This window comes from Mercenaria mercenaria, chromosome 9 (genome assembly GCF_021730395.1).
Source record: "Mercenaria mercenaria strain notata chromosome 9, MADL_Memer_1, whole genome shotgun sequence".
NCBI classification, from domain to species: Eukaryota; Metazoa; Mollusca; class Bivalvia; order Venerida; family Veneridae; genus Mercenaria; species Mercenaria mercenaria.
The window spans coordinates 65,323,680-65,343,854 of NC_069369.1; the positions used below are offsets into that span (position 1 = coordinate 65,323,680).

General features: G+C 35.3%; 1 protein-coding gene across 1 annotated transcript; it reads left to right on the forward strand.

Annotated features, from left to right (window-relative positions):
* Positions 1-248: 248 nt before the first annotated feature.
* Positions 249-4,746, forward strand: LOC123548075 (uncharacterized). The gene is made up of 2 exons (XM_053551602.1): positions 249-543; positions 906-4,746. Exon 2 carries the CDS (start codon positions 939-941, stop codon positions 2,847-2,849), a length of 1,911 nt encoding a protein of 636 aa, XP_053407577.1. The 5' UTR covers positions 249-543; positions 906-938; the 3' UTR covers positions 2,850-4,746.
* The last annotated feature ends 15,429 nt before the right edge of the window (positions 4,747-20,175 follow it).

Below are 20,175 nucleotides of genomic sequence, written 5' to 3' on the forward strand. Positions count from 1 at the left end.
CCAAAACACGCGAAGCCGTCTTTCCTGGGAAGAAGCGGTACAGGCCTTTAGTTAGGTGGGAGACACCCAAGAGCATACCTGTTAGCGATATTTCTCTGTGCATTATTTTCTAATATTGATCATGTACTTGACTCGTCCTATCTTCCACCAAGCAGAAAATATACCTCCTTTTATTGATTCGCTATTTCTCAGTCCGTGCTAGGTATTTTACATGTTAGTGTCTTATTTCAATAAAGTGCTTCTTTCAAGGTAATAAAGGTAGATAAACGACTATGCGATCACATTAGATACATGTTAAAATTGTAAACGACGACTTATTTGAATTCTATAAACGGCAACACGTTAAGATAAGCGGGAGCTACATGGATTTGATAATGACCAGACAAAAGGTTAAAGGTTTTAATTTATTTGAATTCTATTAACGGCAACACGTTAAGATAAGCGGGAGCTACGTGCATTTGATAATGACCACGCAAAAGGTTAAAGGTTTTAATTTGTCGGCGAGAATTTATCAGCGAAAAAGAGACAAGCCATAATTACAAGGTAAGATTATATTTACTCAGGAAAATCGTTATTAACGTTTGTATTAGATTTTATGTTTCATAGTACGAACAATGAATTAAAACGACATTGGTGTGTAGTAAAATGTAGTTTCGGTAGAAAGACAGTAGTGTATGCATGACTGTTATACATTTTCCGATTAATCAAAACGTATTTCTTTACAAAACTTGAAAACTGCTTAATGGTTCATTGCTCTTGTGCTTAAATAGCAATTCATGTATACTTATTACCAAATTGTGACAGACCGCGCAATATTATATTTAAAAAAGAATGATATGAGGTAAAATCTTAATTTAGATATTTACTTGTAAGAAATCATCAGCTTGTCTATTTGTCTTTTTCAGGAACATTGATTGATCTTGAACTCAAGCAATATTATGTCTGTAAGCAGCATATTGTCGTGTGAACCCTGTAAGTATCGAGGCATAACCTCGTCAGCTATAAAATACTGTAGCACGTGTCAGGAACATTTATGCAAAGAATGTGTAGACTTTCATAAATCATTTAAAATGACGCGAGGGCATTTACTGGTCAATACTGAAGACCAGCAATCGTTGAAACTAAGCCTTGATATGGAAAACCTCCGAATGTGTAAACAACATTCAAATAAGTCAACTGAATTCTACTGTTGGAGCCATGATACGTTACTGTGCAGCCTTTGTTTGTTGAAGTCGGAACAACATAGGACCTGCAACAAAAATATTGTTGAAATTGAAAGTGTCGGTAAATCATTAATTGACGGTAAATTGACCGACACAGCCAAAATAGAACTTCGAAATATGATTTCGCGCATTCAGCAGGTGGTGAAGGAAATGAAAGAAGTGAAAGAATCGTCTCAGAAGAATACTGACTTACTCAAAAGTGACATAGAAGTGATTCGCAGAAAACTTCTTGAAGAATTTGATCGCCAAACCAAAAGTATTGTCCAAAAAGCTTCTGACATCAACATGGACATTGATGATAAATACGCGAAAACAATTGAAAAACTCGAAAAAGAAATTACAAAAGCTGAATATAATGAACAAATGTTTCAAACAGTCCTTGAATCAGGACTAACAGATGATGTTTTTCGTTGTTTGATGTCGATTCTTGAAGAAATTGAAGAAATCAAGACTGAAACAGAAAAATATTGTGAAGATGTTAAGAAACAAGAAATTGTTATGGTAAAATCTGAGTTTTTGAAGCAGTTAGAGACCAATGACAAGCCGTTGGTTCACTTTAATGTAAAAGCGAAAACAGTCAAACTGAGTAAAATTGTTCAAAATGAACAAACTAAAGATTATCTGAAAAATCAAATGCTCACTGTCTGTGAAATAGAAGGTGGAAAGGTCGGCAGTAAAAGTGAAAAACGCCCTATGTTCGATACTTTAGCAAGTTCAAGTGACGAATTGGACAGCGGAAAATGTAACATCGAGGAACGGGTACGCATAAAGAGCGCCACAGAGCAAACTAAAGCTCGTCAAGAAAAAACAGAAAAGTATGAGTTAAAACTAAACCACGGGTTTAGCTTTAGTGTTACAACGTCGGATAGCAAGGTTCCGTGGTTTGGGGGAATAGCATGTCTTCCGGACGAAAGACTAGTTTTATCGGATTTCAGTAATGCTAGACTCATTCTGTTAAACGATGACAATCTGATTTTGACAACAAAGACCCTTGATTATGACCCCGGCCATATAACGCTTCTAAATGCAAATTGTCTGGCAGTCTGCCTGATGAGAACAAACCAGATTCTTTTGACTGAAATAAAAAAGAAAACTATAAAAGAAATCAAGTATGTGCAGACAAAGTTCCATCCAAAGTGTGTGCAGCCGGTGAAAGACAAAATGTTGGTTTCTTGTCAAGATATAAACGGTGGATGGTATCTAAGTGTTATAACTATTCAGGGAGAAGTATGCCAACAGATAAAAGCTAGAGGGCTGTTAGATGGTCACAGAATAGCTGTTCAACCGCTTCAAAGCGGACAAGATGAGTTTCGAATAATTCAGTGTTGTGAGATAACTAACAGACTACAATGCTTTGAGTTTGATGGTTCTTTAACCTTTGATTATGGTGTTGATCGAGTAGCATCTGTGGTCACAGACGCAAATGGTTATATATTTGTTATACGGTACACAGGTGAAATCCAGGTATTAGGTCCAGATGGCGAATTCCTTTTGAAACTATACAGGCAATCTCTATACAAAGCAAAAAATGCTTCGTTCAATCAGGCAATGACAAAACTATTCATAACAATGTTCAAAGATCCAAAAATCCACGTCTTGAACGTAAAACGAACGAAGTGTCATTAGACGTTGAATTTGCTGATGCTTAATGAATGTAAAACGAACGGTGAACCAGTAGATGTTGTGTTTTGCTGAGGCTTGCTAAATGTAAAAGCAAACGTTTTGTCATTAGATATTGAATTTGCTGACGCTTGGTGAATGTGAAACGAACGGTGAACCAGTAGATGTTACGTTTTGCTGAGGCTTGCTAAATGTAACAGCAAACGTTTTGTCATTAGATATTGAATTTGCTGACGCTTGATGAATGTAAAACGAACGGTGAACCAGTAGATGTTGCGTTTGCTGAGGCTTGCTAAATGCCAAAACAAACGCTTTGTCATTAGATATTGAATTTGCTGACGCTTGATGAATGTAAAACGAACAGTGAACAAGTAGATGTTGCATTTGATGAGGCTTGCTAAATGCCAAAACAAACGCTTTGTCATTAGATATTGAATTTGCTGACGCTTGATGAATGTAAAACGAACGGTGAACCAGTAGATGTTGCATTTGATGAGGCTTGCTAAATGCCAAAACAAACGCTTTGTCATTAGATATTGAATTTGCTGACGCTTGATGAATGTAAAACGAACGGTGAACCAGTAGATGTTGTGTTTGCTGAGGCTTGATAAATGCCAAAACAAACGTTTTGTCATTAGATATTAAATTTGCTGACGCTTGATGAATGTTAAACTAACGGTGAACCAGTAGATATTACGTTTGCTGACGCTTGTTAAATTGTAAACAAATGTTTAGTCATTTGATATTGAATTTGCTGACGTATGTTGAATGTTAAACGAACGATGAAACAGTAGATACTACGTTTGCTGACGCTTGCTAAATGTAAAACAAACGCTGAGTCATGTTGACGTTTGTTGAAAGTGAAATGAACGCTTTGTTACTGGATATTGAGTTTGAATTTGCTCACGCTTTTTAGCTCACCTGAGCACTTTTTGGTCAAGGTGAGCTTTTGTGATCGCCCTGTGTCCGTCGTCGTCCGTCCGTCGTCCGTCTGTCCGTCGTCGACAACAATTTGACTGTTAACACTATAGAGGTCACAGTTTTGGCCCTATGTTAATGAAACTTGGTCAGAATGTTACCCTCAATAAAATATTGAACGAGTTTGATATTGGGTCATTTGGGGTCAAAAACTAGGTCACCAAGTCAAATCAAAGGAAAAGCTTGTTAACACTCTATAGGTCCCAATTTTTACCCAATCTTCATGAAACTTGGTCAGAATGTTACCCTTAATAAAATCTTGGACGAGTTAGATATTGGGTCATCCGGGATCAAAAACTAGGCCGCCAGGTCAAATCAAAGGAAAAGCTTGTTAACAATCTAGAGGTCACAATTTTGGCCCAGTCTTAATGAAACTTGTCAGAATGTTACCCTGAATAAAATCTTGGGCGAGTTAGATACAGGTGAACGATACAGGGCCTTTATGGCCCTCTTGTGTAATAAATCAAATGCTGAGTCTTTAGATATTGAATTATCTGACGCTTGTTGAATGTAAAATTACGTGTAATCGTTGCCTTTGCTGACGGTTGTAGCAACAAGCAATTAAAAGTACGGTTTATCGCTAGATGAATGGTTTCTTTGATTCGGCTGTAAATGCAAAAACGCAATCGTTATTTACTAGTGAATTACAAATGTGCATGCATGGCAATGTTATCTATTGTAAACATGCTGATTTTACTCTATAACAAATGTTTACAAATATAGAGCAACGAAACAATAGTTTTTAAAGATTTTTTAAGAATGAAGAGCTGCTACTTTGGACTTCTTATTTCCAATGTATGAAAATTTTTCAAATGAAATGAATTTAACAGATATCTAATGCTAATTAGTATGAAAACGTTGAAGAAATGAAAAGTGATGCCTTAAGCCATTTTACTGACGCACTTTAACTTAAGTAACCATAGTGTTTTTTTTTTGGGGGGGGGGGGGGGGGGGGGGGGGGGGTTGCAAGAATTTACTATTAGTTTCGAAAGCTGTAATGTTTTTAAGTGAACATTGAAATCAAACGCAATGATTATGTTCCAGCTGCCGGCCTCTTAATTCTGGACGATTATCAAAAAAAAAAAAAACAGTACCATTTATTGTATAGACAAAACTTGTCAATCAGCAAATGGTTTATCACAAAATGCTGGAAATATGCAAGTGTAGTTGAATTATCAAATGATTATTCTTTGTACAAGAATACAAACATAAGTAACGTACGTCAAGTATACAAACGTGCGTCAGCATACATATTTCAATGTTATACATGACCGTAGACATTTATTTTTTTTTTACTTGTTGCAATTCTACTTTATTGTCTTATTCTATATTTTATTATATTATTACTATAGTTCTAAGCTTTCTATTTTTCTTAATTTTAAATTGTTAATTCTGTTTCATATTAATGTTATGATTCTGTATTTGAATATTGCAGTGGAATATAATAGACATTCATATACACAATAAATGTAATGTATATATCAAAACCAAATTGTCCATTTCTGTCTTAGAGAGATCTATATTATGTACCAAGTCACAGGGAAATGTATCTCGACTGAACGATATGAATTAAATACATATACTGGAAAATTATGAACATTAAATGAATGAATGAGTTGGGTTTTACGGCGAACCGACACAAAAAGGTCATATATCGCCGAGAAAAAGTTAAATGATGAACATTAAAAGGTGATCATATAATAAACCTATAAAAGACCGAGAATTTGCATCTAAAGTTCTGACCTTTTACAATGTTAAAGTCTCAACCATGCGACAACATCCGTACCAACTGCACTAATAGTTTTACATTAATGCACGTGAAAATCAATTTGTTACAAATCAGTCAATAGGCAAATTCGAAATACTGTATGTTTATTTATTTTTTTTTATTTTTGTATCAAAGCACTTGCTTTTTTTTGTTGAAATTGTAGATTTACAAAGAAATAGATCTTTGTTAAAGCAACAGAAGTGCATTATCAAATGGTCATGAAATCTATAACAAGAGGGCCATGAAGGCGCTGCATCGCTCACCTGACCTATTGACCTAAAGATCATCAAGATAATTTCATTAAGATATGGTCATAAATGTGGCCTCTAAAGTGTTAAATTTTTCTTTGATTTGACCTGGTGACCTAGTTTTTGACCCCACATAACCCAGATTCGAACTTGACATAAAGATCATCATGATTAACAGTCTGACTACGTTTCATGAAGATATAGTCATACAGGTGACCTCTACAGTGTTAACAAGCTTTCCCTTTGATTTGACCTGGTGACCTAGATTTTGACCCCAGATGACCCAATATCAAACTCATCCAAGGTTTTATTCAGGGTAACATTCTGACCAAATTTCTTTAAGACTTAGCCAAAAGTGTGACCTCAAGAGTGTTAACCAGCTTTTCCTTTTATTTGACCTGGTGACCTAGTTTTTAACCCAAGATGACCCAATATCGAACTTATCCAAGATTTTATTCAGGGTAAAATTCTGACTAAGTTTCATTAAGACAGGGTCAAAATTTTGACCTCTAGCGTGTTAACAAGCTTTTCCTTTGATTTGAGCCGGTGACCTAGTTTTTGACCCCAGATAACCCAATATCAAACTCATCCAAGATTTTCAAGATTTTATTGAGGGCAACATTCTGGCCAAGTTTCATTAAGATTGGGCCAAAATTGTGACCTCTGATTTGACCTGGTGACCTAGTTTTTGATCCCAGATGACCCAATATCAAACTCGTCCAAGATTTAATTAAGGGTAACATTCTGATCAAGTTCCATTAATATCGGGTCAAAATTGTGACCTCTACAGTGTTAACAGTCAAATTGTTGACGACGGACGGACGGACGGACACAGGGCGATCACAAAAGCTCACCTTGAGCACTTTGTGCTCAGGTGAGCTAAAAAGGTTATTTGGAAGCATAAAATGCATCTAAGAAAATTATAGCATACTCGATCCATGTGCAACTCTGGAACTCTATAGTATTAATTGAAACATTTAATGAACTCGGTGATAAAAAAAGCCAGCAATTATAGACCACACGTGCAAAGACGGGGAAGCATATGTTAGACAGTTTGTTACAAAATGACTGTTTATAAGACTATACGTATATAGATGATACAGTCGAGTTCAATACGTTGTAATATGTATTTCGATATAGTCCGTATTAATATAATATATTGTTGTATCTCATAGTTTCAAGAGTCCCTGGAACATGTTATTATGCAATGCTTAATAGAATTCCGCTAATGCCGGTGCTAGGAGGCATAACCTCTATGAACAGACTTAATTGAACCGTATTATGTTCTTTGCTTCAAAAGATCTTCTTATAGATTTTCCGATCAATATCATGTGTTCCATCTTTATAACAGTCAAACACTCAAAACGAGTTTCGGATTACTATATTGGAAGCACTTTGTCCTGTCCGCTCGTCCGTTTGTTCGAACGAACAAAAGGACATGTGTTGGCTACCGACGGAAATATGTAACGGTAAACTATTTTCAATCCGTACTGCTAGTCGCTTGTTGGGTACTGTTTTACGAAAAATACCCAATAAATGTCTGTTCATAGGAACGTCTGCCTGTTCGTCCGTCCGTCCTGAAATATGACTTTTGCATTAATGAGAGAATTAAACATAGGTTTTCAAAATGATGGATTTTAACTCCCTGTGGCCGAATTGCGACTATAGGCGTTATTTCTTCTACCCCTGTAGCGTCAATATCCGACTATACGCGCAATATCAGGACTCCCCAGGACGGTGCCATAGATCTTTCTTAAAACGAAGAAAATATTCATTATCATGCAGCTTCTGACATATCAGTTTCGTCGGATGATGATTCCGACGATGAAATTCCATTATCAGAGAAATGAATGGTTGGAAAATGTTAAGTTTTACAAGGCTGAAATATTCGTAGTTTACACTTACATCGCATATGATACAAACGGAAAAAACATGAACACAACAAAAATTATTTCATAAAATACAAAAACAACGTGACTTAACAAACATATGAATGTAAATATAATACTTTTTCAAAGATAAAATGCTTATATTACAACTTAATTCTCTCAGCGCGTTTCACACAACGTTTGTGTACATGTATACATCAAAATTAATCATCGATATTCACACAAAATCGGGTGACATTTTCAAGGATGCTTATGTAAATATTCTGTGTAAATATTGAATTTCTTTTTATTTGAATTCAATGTCTCAATTAAATGTGAAAAAGTAAGAGAACAAGAAATGTTCAAATATTTTTAACGCAGTAGGTTTGTTAAAATTGTGAATATTTCGATGTGAAAATATTATCCTATTTTGATATAGGTTACGGACGAAATCGGATATAAAAAATATTTGTTCAAACTTCGAAGATTTTGTAAGTTTATTTTAATTTTCACCAATGATTCCCTGCATGATTTCAATTGACTGCATGCGCGTGAGATTGTGACAAGATCAGAAAATGTTCTTCCACGTTAGATGGTAATTCTTATCTCGCCGCAGCAGAGATGTTACGATATCGGCCTCAGGGAGTTAATAAGAAGGAGTGTTACGCGTAAGACGCATAGCTCTGTACTGAATAAATGAATTTATTTTCTTTTAAACGTTTAAGATATTGAATTTAAAACCGCTGAAAGGAATTTAAAGTAACTAATTGATAGTAACAAATGGCAAGTATAAAACATGCAAGGCGCAAAACAATGACAAATTTATCTTGAATAATTGTTAAATAATCTCCCTTCTTATACTTAGAATTGTCCTCCGTTTATGTTTGAAACTTAGGCATTTAAGGCAATATATAACCATTTTTAATGGGACTTTAATGTTATTTTAAGAATGATGACAGGTGACACCACTGAGAGGAGGCATACAGCACAAGAATCATAACTCGGTCTTATGTAAGTTTATAATCATTCTTCCTTTTTTATATAATGTTTTAATATTTTTAAGAAAATCACTTTAAATTCCACGAGAGATGTCTATTGATAATAATAGATGGTGCCAGAAAGAAATATGCAGCACAAACCCATAACTTTATCTTAAACACGTTAAGAATTTTATCCAATTTTGCTCAATTTTTAACATTTATAACGATTCTATGGAAGCACAAAATGCAACCATGCGAAAAATAATAGCAGAATCGGTCTGTTCGTGAGAGGAAATAAACAAGTCATAAATAACCATACATTCTTTGAGGGGTGTTTTCCTTCACTTGATGCAGTGGAAGGTGGTAATGAGAGGAAATGTACTTAAAAAAATACAAAATTTCTGATCTGACAGTTTTAGAATTGTCTCTCTTTTTGCACTTAATTCTTAGCTACATGTGTCTCCACTAACAGAATTTAATATAACTTGATATAATGGTAAAAGGCTATAGAAGAAGTGTTGAGCATAATAGACATCACTTAAAATACTTTTAAATCATGCATTTTTAATACCTTACTTTTCATATTGAAGGGAGGCAACCCAGATCCAAACAAACCTTTAATCTGTGTGTGAATCACTTTCAGTGACGCCTTTTGTTTAATAATTTACAAATCCATACATGCACTTCTATAGTGTTTCGGTCTGAAGGGCTAGTCCATTGGTAAAGTATCCTTGTTTTGCTATTCAAAGTCGGACGTGTATATTTTCATCGATTAAATAATTAAAAACAGACGGCTTCATGCATAATACCCACAACAACTTTAAAACGTTTCACTTAATCATTGAAAACAATTATTCATAGTAGTACTTGCTTTAGTGGTAATTGTTCTTTTTGCTTCTCAATGCGTAACTCTTCTTCGCATTAATCTTTTGTAATGAATATCGTTATGTCCGTAAAAGTCGTGATTACGTTAGATGCTTAATATGTTGATTAAGAGTTCTAGTTATAAATGTATGCGTTATCTTTAACAACGTAAGTGTAGGTGACGTTTAATTCAGTATAAACATAAACGTGTTGATGTCACTCAAGATTTGTACATCAGTCTGCTCAAAGACCACTCCGTATCCTATCAACTTCTGGAGAACTAAAGGAACTTTATAAAAGATTTTTGATAACATACTCTGTTTGTTTTAGATTAGATCGGTCGTTTTAAGTAAATGGTTGGTCTGAGGTTTTAATCGACTTCAGTATATAACAAAATTAAATTTTACAAATGCATACTATGAAATAATGAAATAATTGCAATACGACCTCTTCGTGCACATGTGACAATGTTCACGCTTCAAGTATAACAAAAGAGACCAATATATTAGTCTGAATTTAATAATTGATAATACATGTATATCAAAATATGTGCATAAAAGATGCAAGAATGGAATTAATAGCCTGAAGTGGATGTTACGTTTTTAATTTTCTTGGGTTTTGTTATTAACTTGATACGATATGCTGAATTCGAAAACGCAGTTAAAGTTAACAGAAATTAAACTTTTACTAGGCGCTCAGATGTTTACTACAATGCACATAAGAAAGCATGTGAAAGGCAATTGCTTTTTAAAATCATATACGAGGCTTTGAAACATTATTCAATATATTTTGTGAATGAGAATTATGTCATTCAAGATTGTATCGCAGTCGTAAACATCCATGTATCTTTGCTTTCTGATATGATCAGTTATCTCGCATGTTTCGTTCCCATGTTGAAAAGAAACTTTATTTACATTGTAGCTTGTTTAAGATAGGAATAATGTTTCGTCATAGTATTGATCGCTGATCACATCGACACGTTGTAAAGTTGTTATGTTTCGTGTCCTGAACTACAGTATCTAGACAAAGGAGTCGGAGTTTAGATCACAAAAAAGTGTAAAATTTAATAATTTCTAAACGATTCAAAATATCGAGAGTACTAGTAAATAATATAATGTGGAACATATTAATGGTTGTTTTATAATGAAAAATTTTTCTTCCATTTTAATGCACACTTTTATAAGCTAAACTTGGAACGCAGCGCTCAGGGTGAGCTATTGTAATCACTCACCGTCCGTCCATCTCACCACTTTTCTTCCAGCGAGATCTCCTCTAAAACCGTTTGATGGGAGTTGTTGTAACCTGGCCTGGATGTTCCTTACATGGTCTTCTGTCAAAATATTTAAAAGAATTCAAGTTTTTTACAAAAGTCTGATTCCCAAGGCAACCTAAAAGACCCCGGGACATAGATTTATTTAAGGTATGACCAACCTGCTGGTGAATATTTCAAATGTTCAAAACAATGTCACAGCAATATAATGTATCCAGTGAGAGACTTGTATGCCAAATTTAAACACCTTTTACCGTGCCGTTTTTTATAATTTTGTATAATTCGTTAAAAAAGTCTATCATATATATTTTGTTGGACTCCCAGTCATATTGGTATTCATGGAAACGGGGATGCTGATACTGCAGCAAAGAAATCCCTTCCATTATCACAATCTAATTTGAAATTACCACATACCAATTTTAGGCCAAATATAAACAAATTTATTTTATCTTAATGGCAATCGTCATGGAACAATGCTTCATTCAATAAACTTCAAGATATTAAACATACTCTAGAGGAATGGCACCAAGGGAACAGATCTGTTCGCATGAAGGAAGTTCTTTCTCGTTGCCGAATAGGTCATACCCGTTTGACTCATTCTTATCTTTTGAATAAAGAAGATCAACCCGAATGTGTACCATGTCGAACACCGCTAACTATTAAACATGTTTTAGTCGACTGTGTGGACGTTGCTTCATAATTTGATAACGTTTCAGTCGGAAATATTTTATCGTTTTTAAAGCAGATAGGAATATATCAAAAGATCTAACACTTCTTATTTTTATTTACATCTTGCAATATTATTATGTTTGCAGCTGATATTTTAACACGCACTTACATACATTTTTACATTACTGTTTTTAGATATGCTTTACATTTTTACATGGATGTTTTTAGATACGTTTTACATTATTCAGTGTTCTTTACATTTTTACATGTATGTTTTTACGTATGCTTTACATTTTTACATCAATGTTTATGCTTTACAGTTGGTGTTTGCAATATGACTTCTCCTCGGCGATATATGACCATTTTGTGTCGATTCGCCGTAAAACCCTCGGCGATATATGACCATTTTGTGTCGATTCGCCGTAAAACCCAACTCACTCACTCACTCGCCGTAAAACCCAACTCACTCACTCACTCATAACGCAGTACATACTATGACGTTCAGTCTTTGAAAGAGTTATTTGAATAAGTTTCAGTCGGAAATATTTTATCGTTTTTAAAGCAGATAAGAATTTATCAACAAGAGGGCCAAGATGGCCCTAGGTCGCTCACCTGAGATACACACCTTAACACATCATAACAGTGTAAACATGTTTGACCTAGTGATTTCATGGAAAAAAATATTCTGACCAATTATTATTAAAATTGGAGCAAACACTTTTATTTTCTTTGATTTGACCTAGTTTTTTTCCCCAGATTACCCATATTCGAACATGACCTAGATTTCATCAAGGCTATCATTCTGACCACATTTCATAAAGATCAATTGAAAAATACAGCCTCTATCGCATACACAAGGTTTTTATTTGATTTGACCTAGTGACCTAGTTTTTGACCCCAGACAACCCATATTCGAACTTGACATAGACTTGATCAAGGCAACTATTTTGACTAAATTGTATGAAAATCTAGAGTAAAATGCAGCCCCTATTGCATACACAAGGTTTTGCCTTGATTTGACCTAGTGACCTAGTTTTTGAACCCAGATGACCCTTATTCGAACTTGACCTATTTTTCATCAAGGCTATCATTCTGACAAAATTTCATGAATATCAGTTGAAAAATTCAGCCTCTATCTCATACACGAGTTTTTTCTTTGATTTAACCTAGTGACCTACTTCTTGACCCTAGATGACCCATACTCAAATTCTACCTAGATTTCATCAAGGCAATCATTCTGACTTACTTTCAGGAAGATCAACTGAAAAACAAAATCCAGTGTAAAATGCAGCCCCTATTGCATACACAAGGTTTTGCCTTGATTTGACCTAGTGACCTAGTTTTTGGACCACGATGACCCATATTCAAACTTTATCTAGATTTTATCAAGGCTATCATTCTTACAAAATTTCATGGATATCAGTAGAAATATACAGCCTCTATCACATTCACGATGTTTTTCTTTGATTTAACCTAGTGACCTACTTCTTGACCCAGATGACCCATACTCAAATTCTTCCTAGATTTCATCAAGGCAATCATTCTGACTTACTTTCAGGAAGATCAATTGAAAAATACAGCCTCTATCGCATACAAAAGGTTTTCCTTTGATTTGACCTATTGATCTACTTTTTGACCCAAGATTACTCGTATTCAAACTTGACCTAGATCTCATCATGGCAATCATTTTGACCAAATTTCATGAAGATCAATTGAAAAATACAGCCTCTATCGCATACACAAGTTTTTTCTTTGATTTGACCTAGTGACCTACTTTTTGACCCAGATGACCCATAATCAAACTCAACCTAGATTTCATCAAGGCAATCATTCTGACCAAATTTCATGAAGATCAATTGAAAATACAGCCCCTATCGGATACACAAGTTTTTCTTTGATTTGACCTTGTCACCTAGTTTTTGATTCCCGATGACCCATTTTCGAACTCGGCCTAGATTTCACGAAAGTTATCATTCTGACGAAAATTCATGAAGACTAATTGAAAAATACAGCCTCTATCGCATACACAAGGTTTTTCTTTGATTTGACCTAGTGACCTAGTTTTTGACCCCCAGATGACCCATTTTCGAACACGACCTAGATTTCACCAAGGTAATCATTCTGAACAAAATTCATGAAGACTAATTGAAAAATACAGCCTCTATCGCATACAATAGGTTTTTCTTTGATTTCACCTAGTGACCTAATTTTTGACCCCAGATGACCCATTTTCAAATTCGACCTAGATTTCATTAAGGTTATTTTTCTGACCAAAATTCATGAAGATAAATTGAAAAATACAGCCTCTAATGCATACACAAGGTTTTTCTTTGATTTGACCTAGTGACCTATTTTTTTAACCCAGATGACCCATATTCAAACTTGGCCTAGATTTCATCAAGGCAATCATTCTGACAAAATTTCATGAAATTCAATTGAAAAATACAGCCTCTATCGCATACACAAGCTAAATAATGACAGACGAGAGACAGACAGACGACGGACGCCGGACATCGAGCGATCACAAAAACTCACCTGAGCATTGCTAAAAATCTGAAGATTTCATATTTCTATTCACATCTTTTGCAATATTATTATGTTTGCAGCTGATATTTTAACATATACGTATACATATTTTACATACATGATTTTAGATATGCTTTACATTTTTACATTAATGTTTTTAGATATGCTTTACAATTGGCGTTTTCAATATTACTTCTCGGCGATATATGATCATATTGTGTCGATTCGCCGTAAACCCCAACTTACTCACTCACTCATGATATTTCCTGAAGCTCAAATAGAGACAAAGTGATGGCCACTGTCGAAAACGTTTGCAGAGAATTCATTATACCATTAATATTGATAAAAGAAGCTTCAATCTATTAGTAAACAATTAAAAAACACAAAATAAAACTGAGAATATCATTTTTATCTAGGGTGCCTCAAGTAAAAGAATTTAATGAGACAGAATTCTAACTACAACATTGAAAAATTAAGGTCGAGTCCTGTGGGACTAGTACTGTTTCAAATTTTGCTCACTTCATTCATAAATAATCTTGGAGCAGAAGTAAAACCTACCTACATTTCTTCCACAATATGTAATATAAAGAGTAAAGGCAAAATCGAGAACTTTTACCGCATGTTACTCAGTATTTTTAAAGATGTCTAACTCTGCCCCCTTTTGTTTCAGAGGTAAATTCACTTTGAACAGCAAGAAATCACATATCAAATGAAAATTTTTCACTTTTGTACAATAAATCAATAATAAGTCTTGAAAAAAGTAAACGCTTACGAGAAAAAAAGGAATATAAGGGAAAAAAATTGGTCCCAGTGGGGCTTGAATTTATGCCCCCTGAAAAATGTACGTCAATGTAGGTTTATTGTAAGAAGTGAATGCTCTTCAAAATGAGGTACACTATTACATGGGTCATACCTTAAGGAAAACTTTAAAAAATCTTCGTCTCCACAGCCGCAAGGACCAGAACTTAGATATTTGGCTTGTAGCATTATGTAGATGTTATTTGCCAGTTGTTGAAATAATGCCCCTGTTGGGGTACATTGACCACGCCCTTATGTTCAATTTTTTAACATAGATTTACAAGAAAACTTTTTAAAACCTTGTTAAGAAAACTTTTTAAAACCTTGTCTAAAACCAAGAGCCCTGCAGCATAGATATTTGGCTAACTCTTTAACAATGTTATTGTCTAAAACCTTGGTCCAAATCTATTTGGCATGTGGCATAGCGTAGAGGGCATCTACCAAGAAAACATATACACATTTGTATCAGATGAGCGACATAGAGCCAACATTGCCCTCTCGTTTTTTTAGCTCACCTTGGGCTTCATCACTATTGTGACCGGTCATTATCCGGCGTCCGGCGTCGTCCGTCGTGCGTGAAAATTTGACTTGTTAACACTCTAGAGGCCACAGTTGTGACCCAGTCTTAATGAAACTTGGTCAGAATGTTAGAAACTGGGTCATGTGGGGTTAAAACTAGGTCAGTAGGCAAGATCAAAGAAAAATCCTTCTAACACTCTAGAGTCCACATTTTATGTTTGAAACTCATGGGAATTAATCAGAATGTTTGTCTTGCTTATCCCTAGGTCATGTTAGAATCTGGGATCATGTGGGGTCAAAAACTAGGTCAACCGTTCAAATCAAAGGAAAAGCTTGTTAACACTCTAGAGGCCACATTCATGACCCCATCTTAATGAAACTTGGTCAGAATGTTTGACTTGATGACCTTTAGGTCAAGTTCGTAATAAGTTTGTATCTTAATCACGTGGGGTCAAGACTAGGCCATCCGATCAAATCAAAGGAAAAACTTGTTAGCACATTTATGACACTATCTTCTTGAGACTTGGTCAGAATGTTTATCATTGATGATTCCAAGGCAAAGTTTGAATCTGGGTGATGTGGATTCAAAAACTAGGTCACTCGCTCAAATCAAAGGAAAAGCTTGTTAACAATCTAGAGGCCACATTTATGACCCTATGTTCATGAAACTCCATCAGCATGTTTACCTTGATAATTCCTAGGTCAAGTTTGAAACTGGGTCATGTGGAGTTAAAAACTAGGTCACCCACTCAAACAAAGAAATGCTTGTTAACATTCTAGAGGCAACATTTATGACCCTTTCTTCATGTAAGTTGATCAGAGTGTTTATCTCGATGATTCCTAGGTCAAGTTTGAATCTGGTTCAGGTGGGGTTAAAACCTAGGTCACGTGCTCAAATCACATGAAAAGCTTGTTAGCACTCTAGAGGCCACATTTATGATCCTGTCTTCATCTTGGTCAGAGTGTTTATCTTGATGATTTCTACACCATGTTTGAATCCGGGTCATGTGGGGTCAAAAACTAGGTCACCCAGTCAAATTGAAGGAAAATCCTAGTAACACTTGGAGGCTGTAGGCCCAATTACTCAGGTGAGCGATCCAGGGTTGTCATGACCTCTTGTTTTTTCATAATTATAATTAGTTTTTTATTAATACAAACATACACAATAACAGTCTTTAAAACAATTCCGAAGACGTAAGACAATAGCACTGTAAATAATTTTGGCAAATATGTTCATTCAAAAATGAATGATTTTATCAAAGGTCGCAGAACCAAAATAAAATACATATAGCAAAAAAAATGAATAAATTCTGATCCATGAAATTATTAAGAACATAGGCATGTGGCAAAGATAAGAATTGTGTATGTGGTTACGATAAAATATGTGTATATAAACGTCGGATGTAAAAACACTTTACAAAAGCTATGGCTTCAGCGGAAGCATTAATGTGTGAAGTATGCAAAAGTCATAGCACTTCAACATTAGCCTTGAAATATTGTCAAACATGTCGGGAACCATTATGTAAAACATGTGCCGAACTTCATAAAGCATTTAAGGTCACGAGAAAGCATATCTTTTTTAGTTCGCGGGAACACTGAAGTTAAGCCGTGATTTAGAACATTTGCAAATATGTCATAAACTTCTACATAAGCAGACAGAGTTTTACTGCAGCGACCATGCGTCATTGTTATGCAGTTTGTGCTTGTTTAGAACTGATTGCCACAGGAATTGTACGAACATAATTGAAATAGACAATGCAGGAAAATCGTTTCTCGAGAAAAAGTTTACCGATGATTTAAAAATAGATTATCAAAGAATAATTGATTCAGCTAATTACACTGTAAACGAAGTGAAAAAAGCAACCGAACATACCCGCGACAATCTTAAAGCCCTTAAATACCAAATTAAAAATATTCGTACTAAAATGTTTGAAGCTTTTGATCGTCAAACAGATCACATTATCCGAACGTTATGTAAAGATGTTGTAGACAATAGTAGTGAAAACAAAAAGGCATGTCAGTCTTTGGACAGACTAGCTGAACTAGCGGCGAGGAGTGAAGATTTATTTAAACAAGTCATTGATAATGAAACACCGGCTGATGTATTTCGTGGTATCATATCACTTCTTGGGCAAAGTGCTGAATTGCGAAAAGAGTTGGAACACACGCAACTACACTGTGATAAGCTTAAGATTACAGTTAAAAAGTCAGACCTAGTAAAAATATTGGAAATGGAAGATAAGCCTTTATTGCTCTGTGGGGTAGAAAAAACAGCATTAGATGTACCTGCTGTTTGTTCAGCTGAGCTCGAAACCCATTTCCAATGCCACCTTATGGCAATGTCTACTGCGTCTGAACGTGACGGTATGAATCAAAATGAAAACAAAGGGACGACTTTTTCTAAGGCAGTCAATGGCGCTAATAAAGAGTCTATTAATGGAATTGAAAATAATGAAACAACTTCTAAGACAATAAATCGCGCAACGAGAGAGAAAATTAAACAAAGTGACAATAAGGTAACAGTTTTAAAAACAGACAGTGCCGCTACGACTGAGAGTTTTCATCAAGTTGATAATACTGAGACGGCTTTGAATAAAAACAATGGCACTCCGACAGTTACTTTCAAACAACATGAGAAACAGAAAACAGTTTTAAATCCAGCCACATGCTGTTTGGGAGAGTTTATGAAACAACGTATGAATAAGGAAACAGTTTTAAATCCAGCAAAAAGCTTTAACGGAGAGTTTATGAAACAACGTGAGAAACAGGAAACAGTTTTAAATCCAGGTAAAGGCTCTACTGGAGAGTTTATTGAACAACATGAGAATAAGGAAACAGTTTTAAATCCAACCAAAGGCTCTATTATAGAGTTTATGAAACAAAGTGAGAAACAGGAAACAGTTTTAAATCCAGCCAAAGGCTCTACTGGAGAGTTTATAAAACAACGTGAGAATAAGGAAACAGTTTTAGAACCAGCCAAAGGCTATATGGTAGAGTTTATGAAACAACATGAGCATAAGGAAGCAGATTTAAATCTAGGCAAAGGCCCTATGGGAGAGTTTATGAAACAACGTGAGAAAAAGGAAACAGTTTTAAATCCAGCCAAATGTTCTATGGGAGAGTTTATGAGACAACTTGAGAAACAGGAAACAGTTTTAAATCCAGCCAAAGGCTGTATTGGAGAGTTTATGAAACAACGTGAGAAACAGGAAACAGTTTTAAATCCAGACAAAGACTCTATGGTAGACTTTATGAAACAACGTGAGAAACAGGAAACCGTTTTAAATCCAGCCAAAGGCTCTACTGGAGAGCTTATGAAACAACGTGAGAATAAGGAAACAGTTTTAAATCCAGTCAAAGGCTGTATTGGAGAGTTTATGAAACAACACGAGCATAAGGAAGCAGATTTAAATCTAGGCAAAGGTCCTATGGGAGAGTTTATGAAACAACGTGAGAAAAAGGAAACAGTTTTTAATCCACCCAAAGGCTCTGTTGGAGAGTTTAAGAAACAAACTGAGAAACAGGGAACAGTTTTAAATCCAGCCAAAGGCTGTATTGGAGAGTTTATGAAACAACGTGAGAATAACGAAACAGTTTTAAATCCAGCCAATGTCTCCATGAGAGAGAGTTTAATACAAGGTGAGAATATAGCATTCAATGGGACTATGAGAGAGACTAAACAAAACAAGAATATGTTGGTATCATTAAAGGCTTCGAAGGGCGATAAGGCTGAAACTTTGAAACAAAATGTGAATAAGACAACAGTTTCTCAAGCAATCAAAAGAGATGATATTAAGCAACGTGAGAATATGGTTGCATCAATGGCAATTGTGGCACTGCAAGAGAGGCTTTTAAACAAAGTGTGAAGAAGCAGACATCATTAAATGCAATTGGTGGTGCTACGAGACAGACTTCTAAACAGACTGAAAATACAATGTACCAAGGTAGCATCTAATGCTTACAGCTGCGCTACGAGAGAAACTTCCAGGAAACCTGAGATGATGGAGACATCATTAAAGGAAATTCGTATCGCTGCGAAAGAAAGTTCAAAACAAGGTGAGAATAATGAGATTGCTTTTAGATCACTCGTTGACACAGTGAGACAGTCTTTCAAACAACAAAAGAGTAAAGAGACAGTTTTAAATGCAATCGATGACTCTGCGAGGTACACCAGTACACAACATGATAAAAAGGAGGCAAATTCTAAGGCTACAAATTGCGTTTCAAGAGAGACGTTTAAACAAACTGATAATAGGGAAAGAACTTTAAAGGTAGTGAATGGCGCTGCGAGAGAGACATCTATACAAAGTGAGAATAACAAGGTAGTATTTAAAGCAATCAATGGTGCTACGAGAGAGACTTCTAGGGAATATGACAGTAAGGAGAAACCACTAAGGCCAGTTCCTGCTGCAAGAAAAACGTTAAAACAATGCGAGAAGGAAGAGACTAATATTACTTCACGCTTTGACACAACGGGAGAGTCTGTTATGGGAAAGGAGAATAAGGAGACGTTTCTAAATGCAATCGATGACTCTGCAGGATACGCTTTAAAGCAGAATGATAAAAAGGAGGCAAATCCTGATGCAACAATTGGCGTTTCGAGGGCAACTTGCAGACAAAGTGTGAATAGGGAAACTTTAAAGAGAGTTATTGACGCTACGACAGACGCAGTCAAACAAAGTGAGAAGATGGAGACAAAAGTAGAGTCATATTGCCCTGCTTTCGACAGCGATGGCTTAAAAAAGAATAAAGAAAAAGCATGCAAATGTGCTTGCGTCGAGAGTCCTGCGATAGCAACTAAGTATGATCACATTGGTATTAGTCCTTCTAATAATATCAAACCG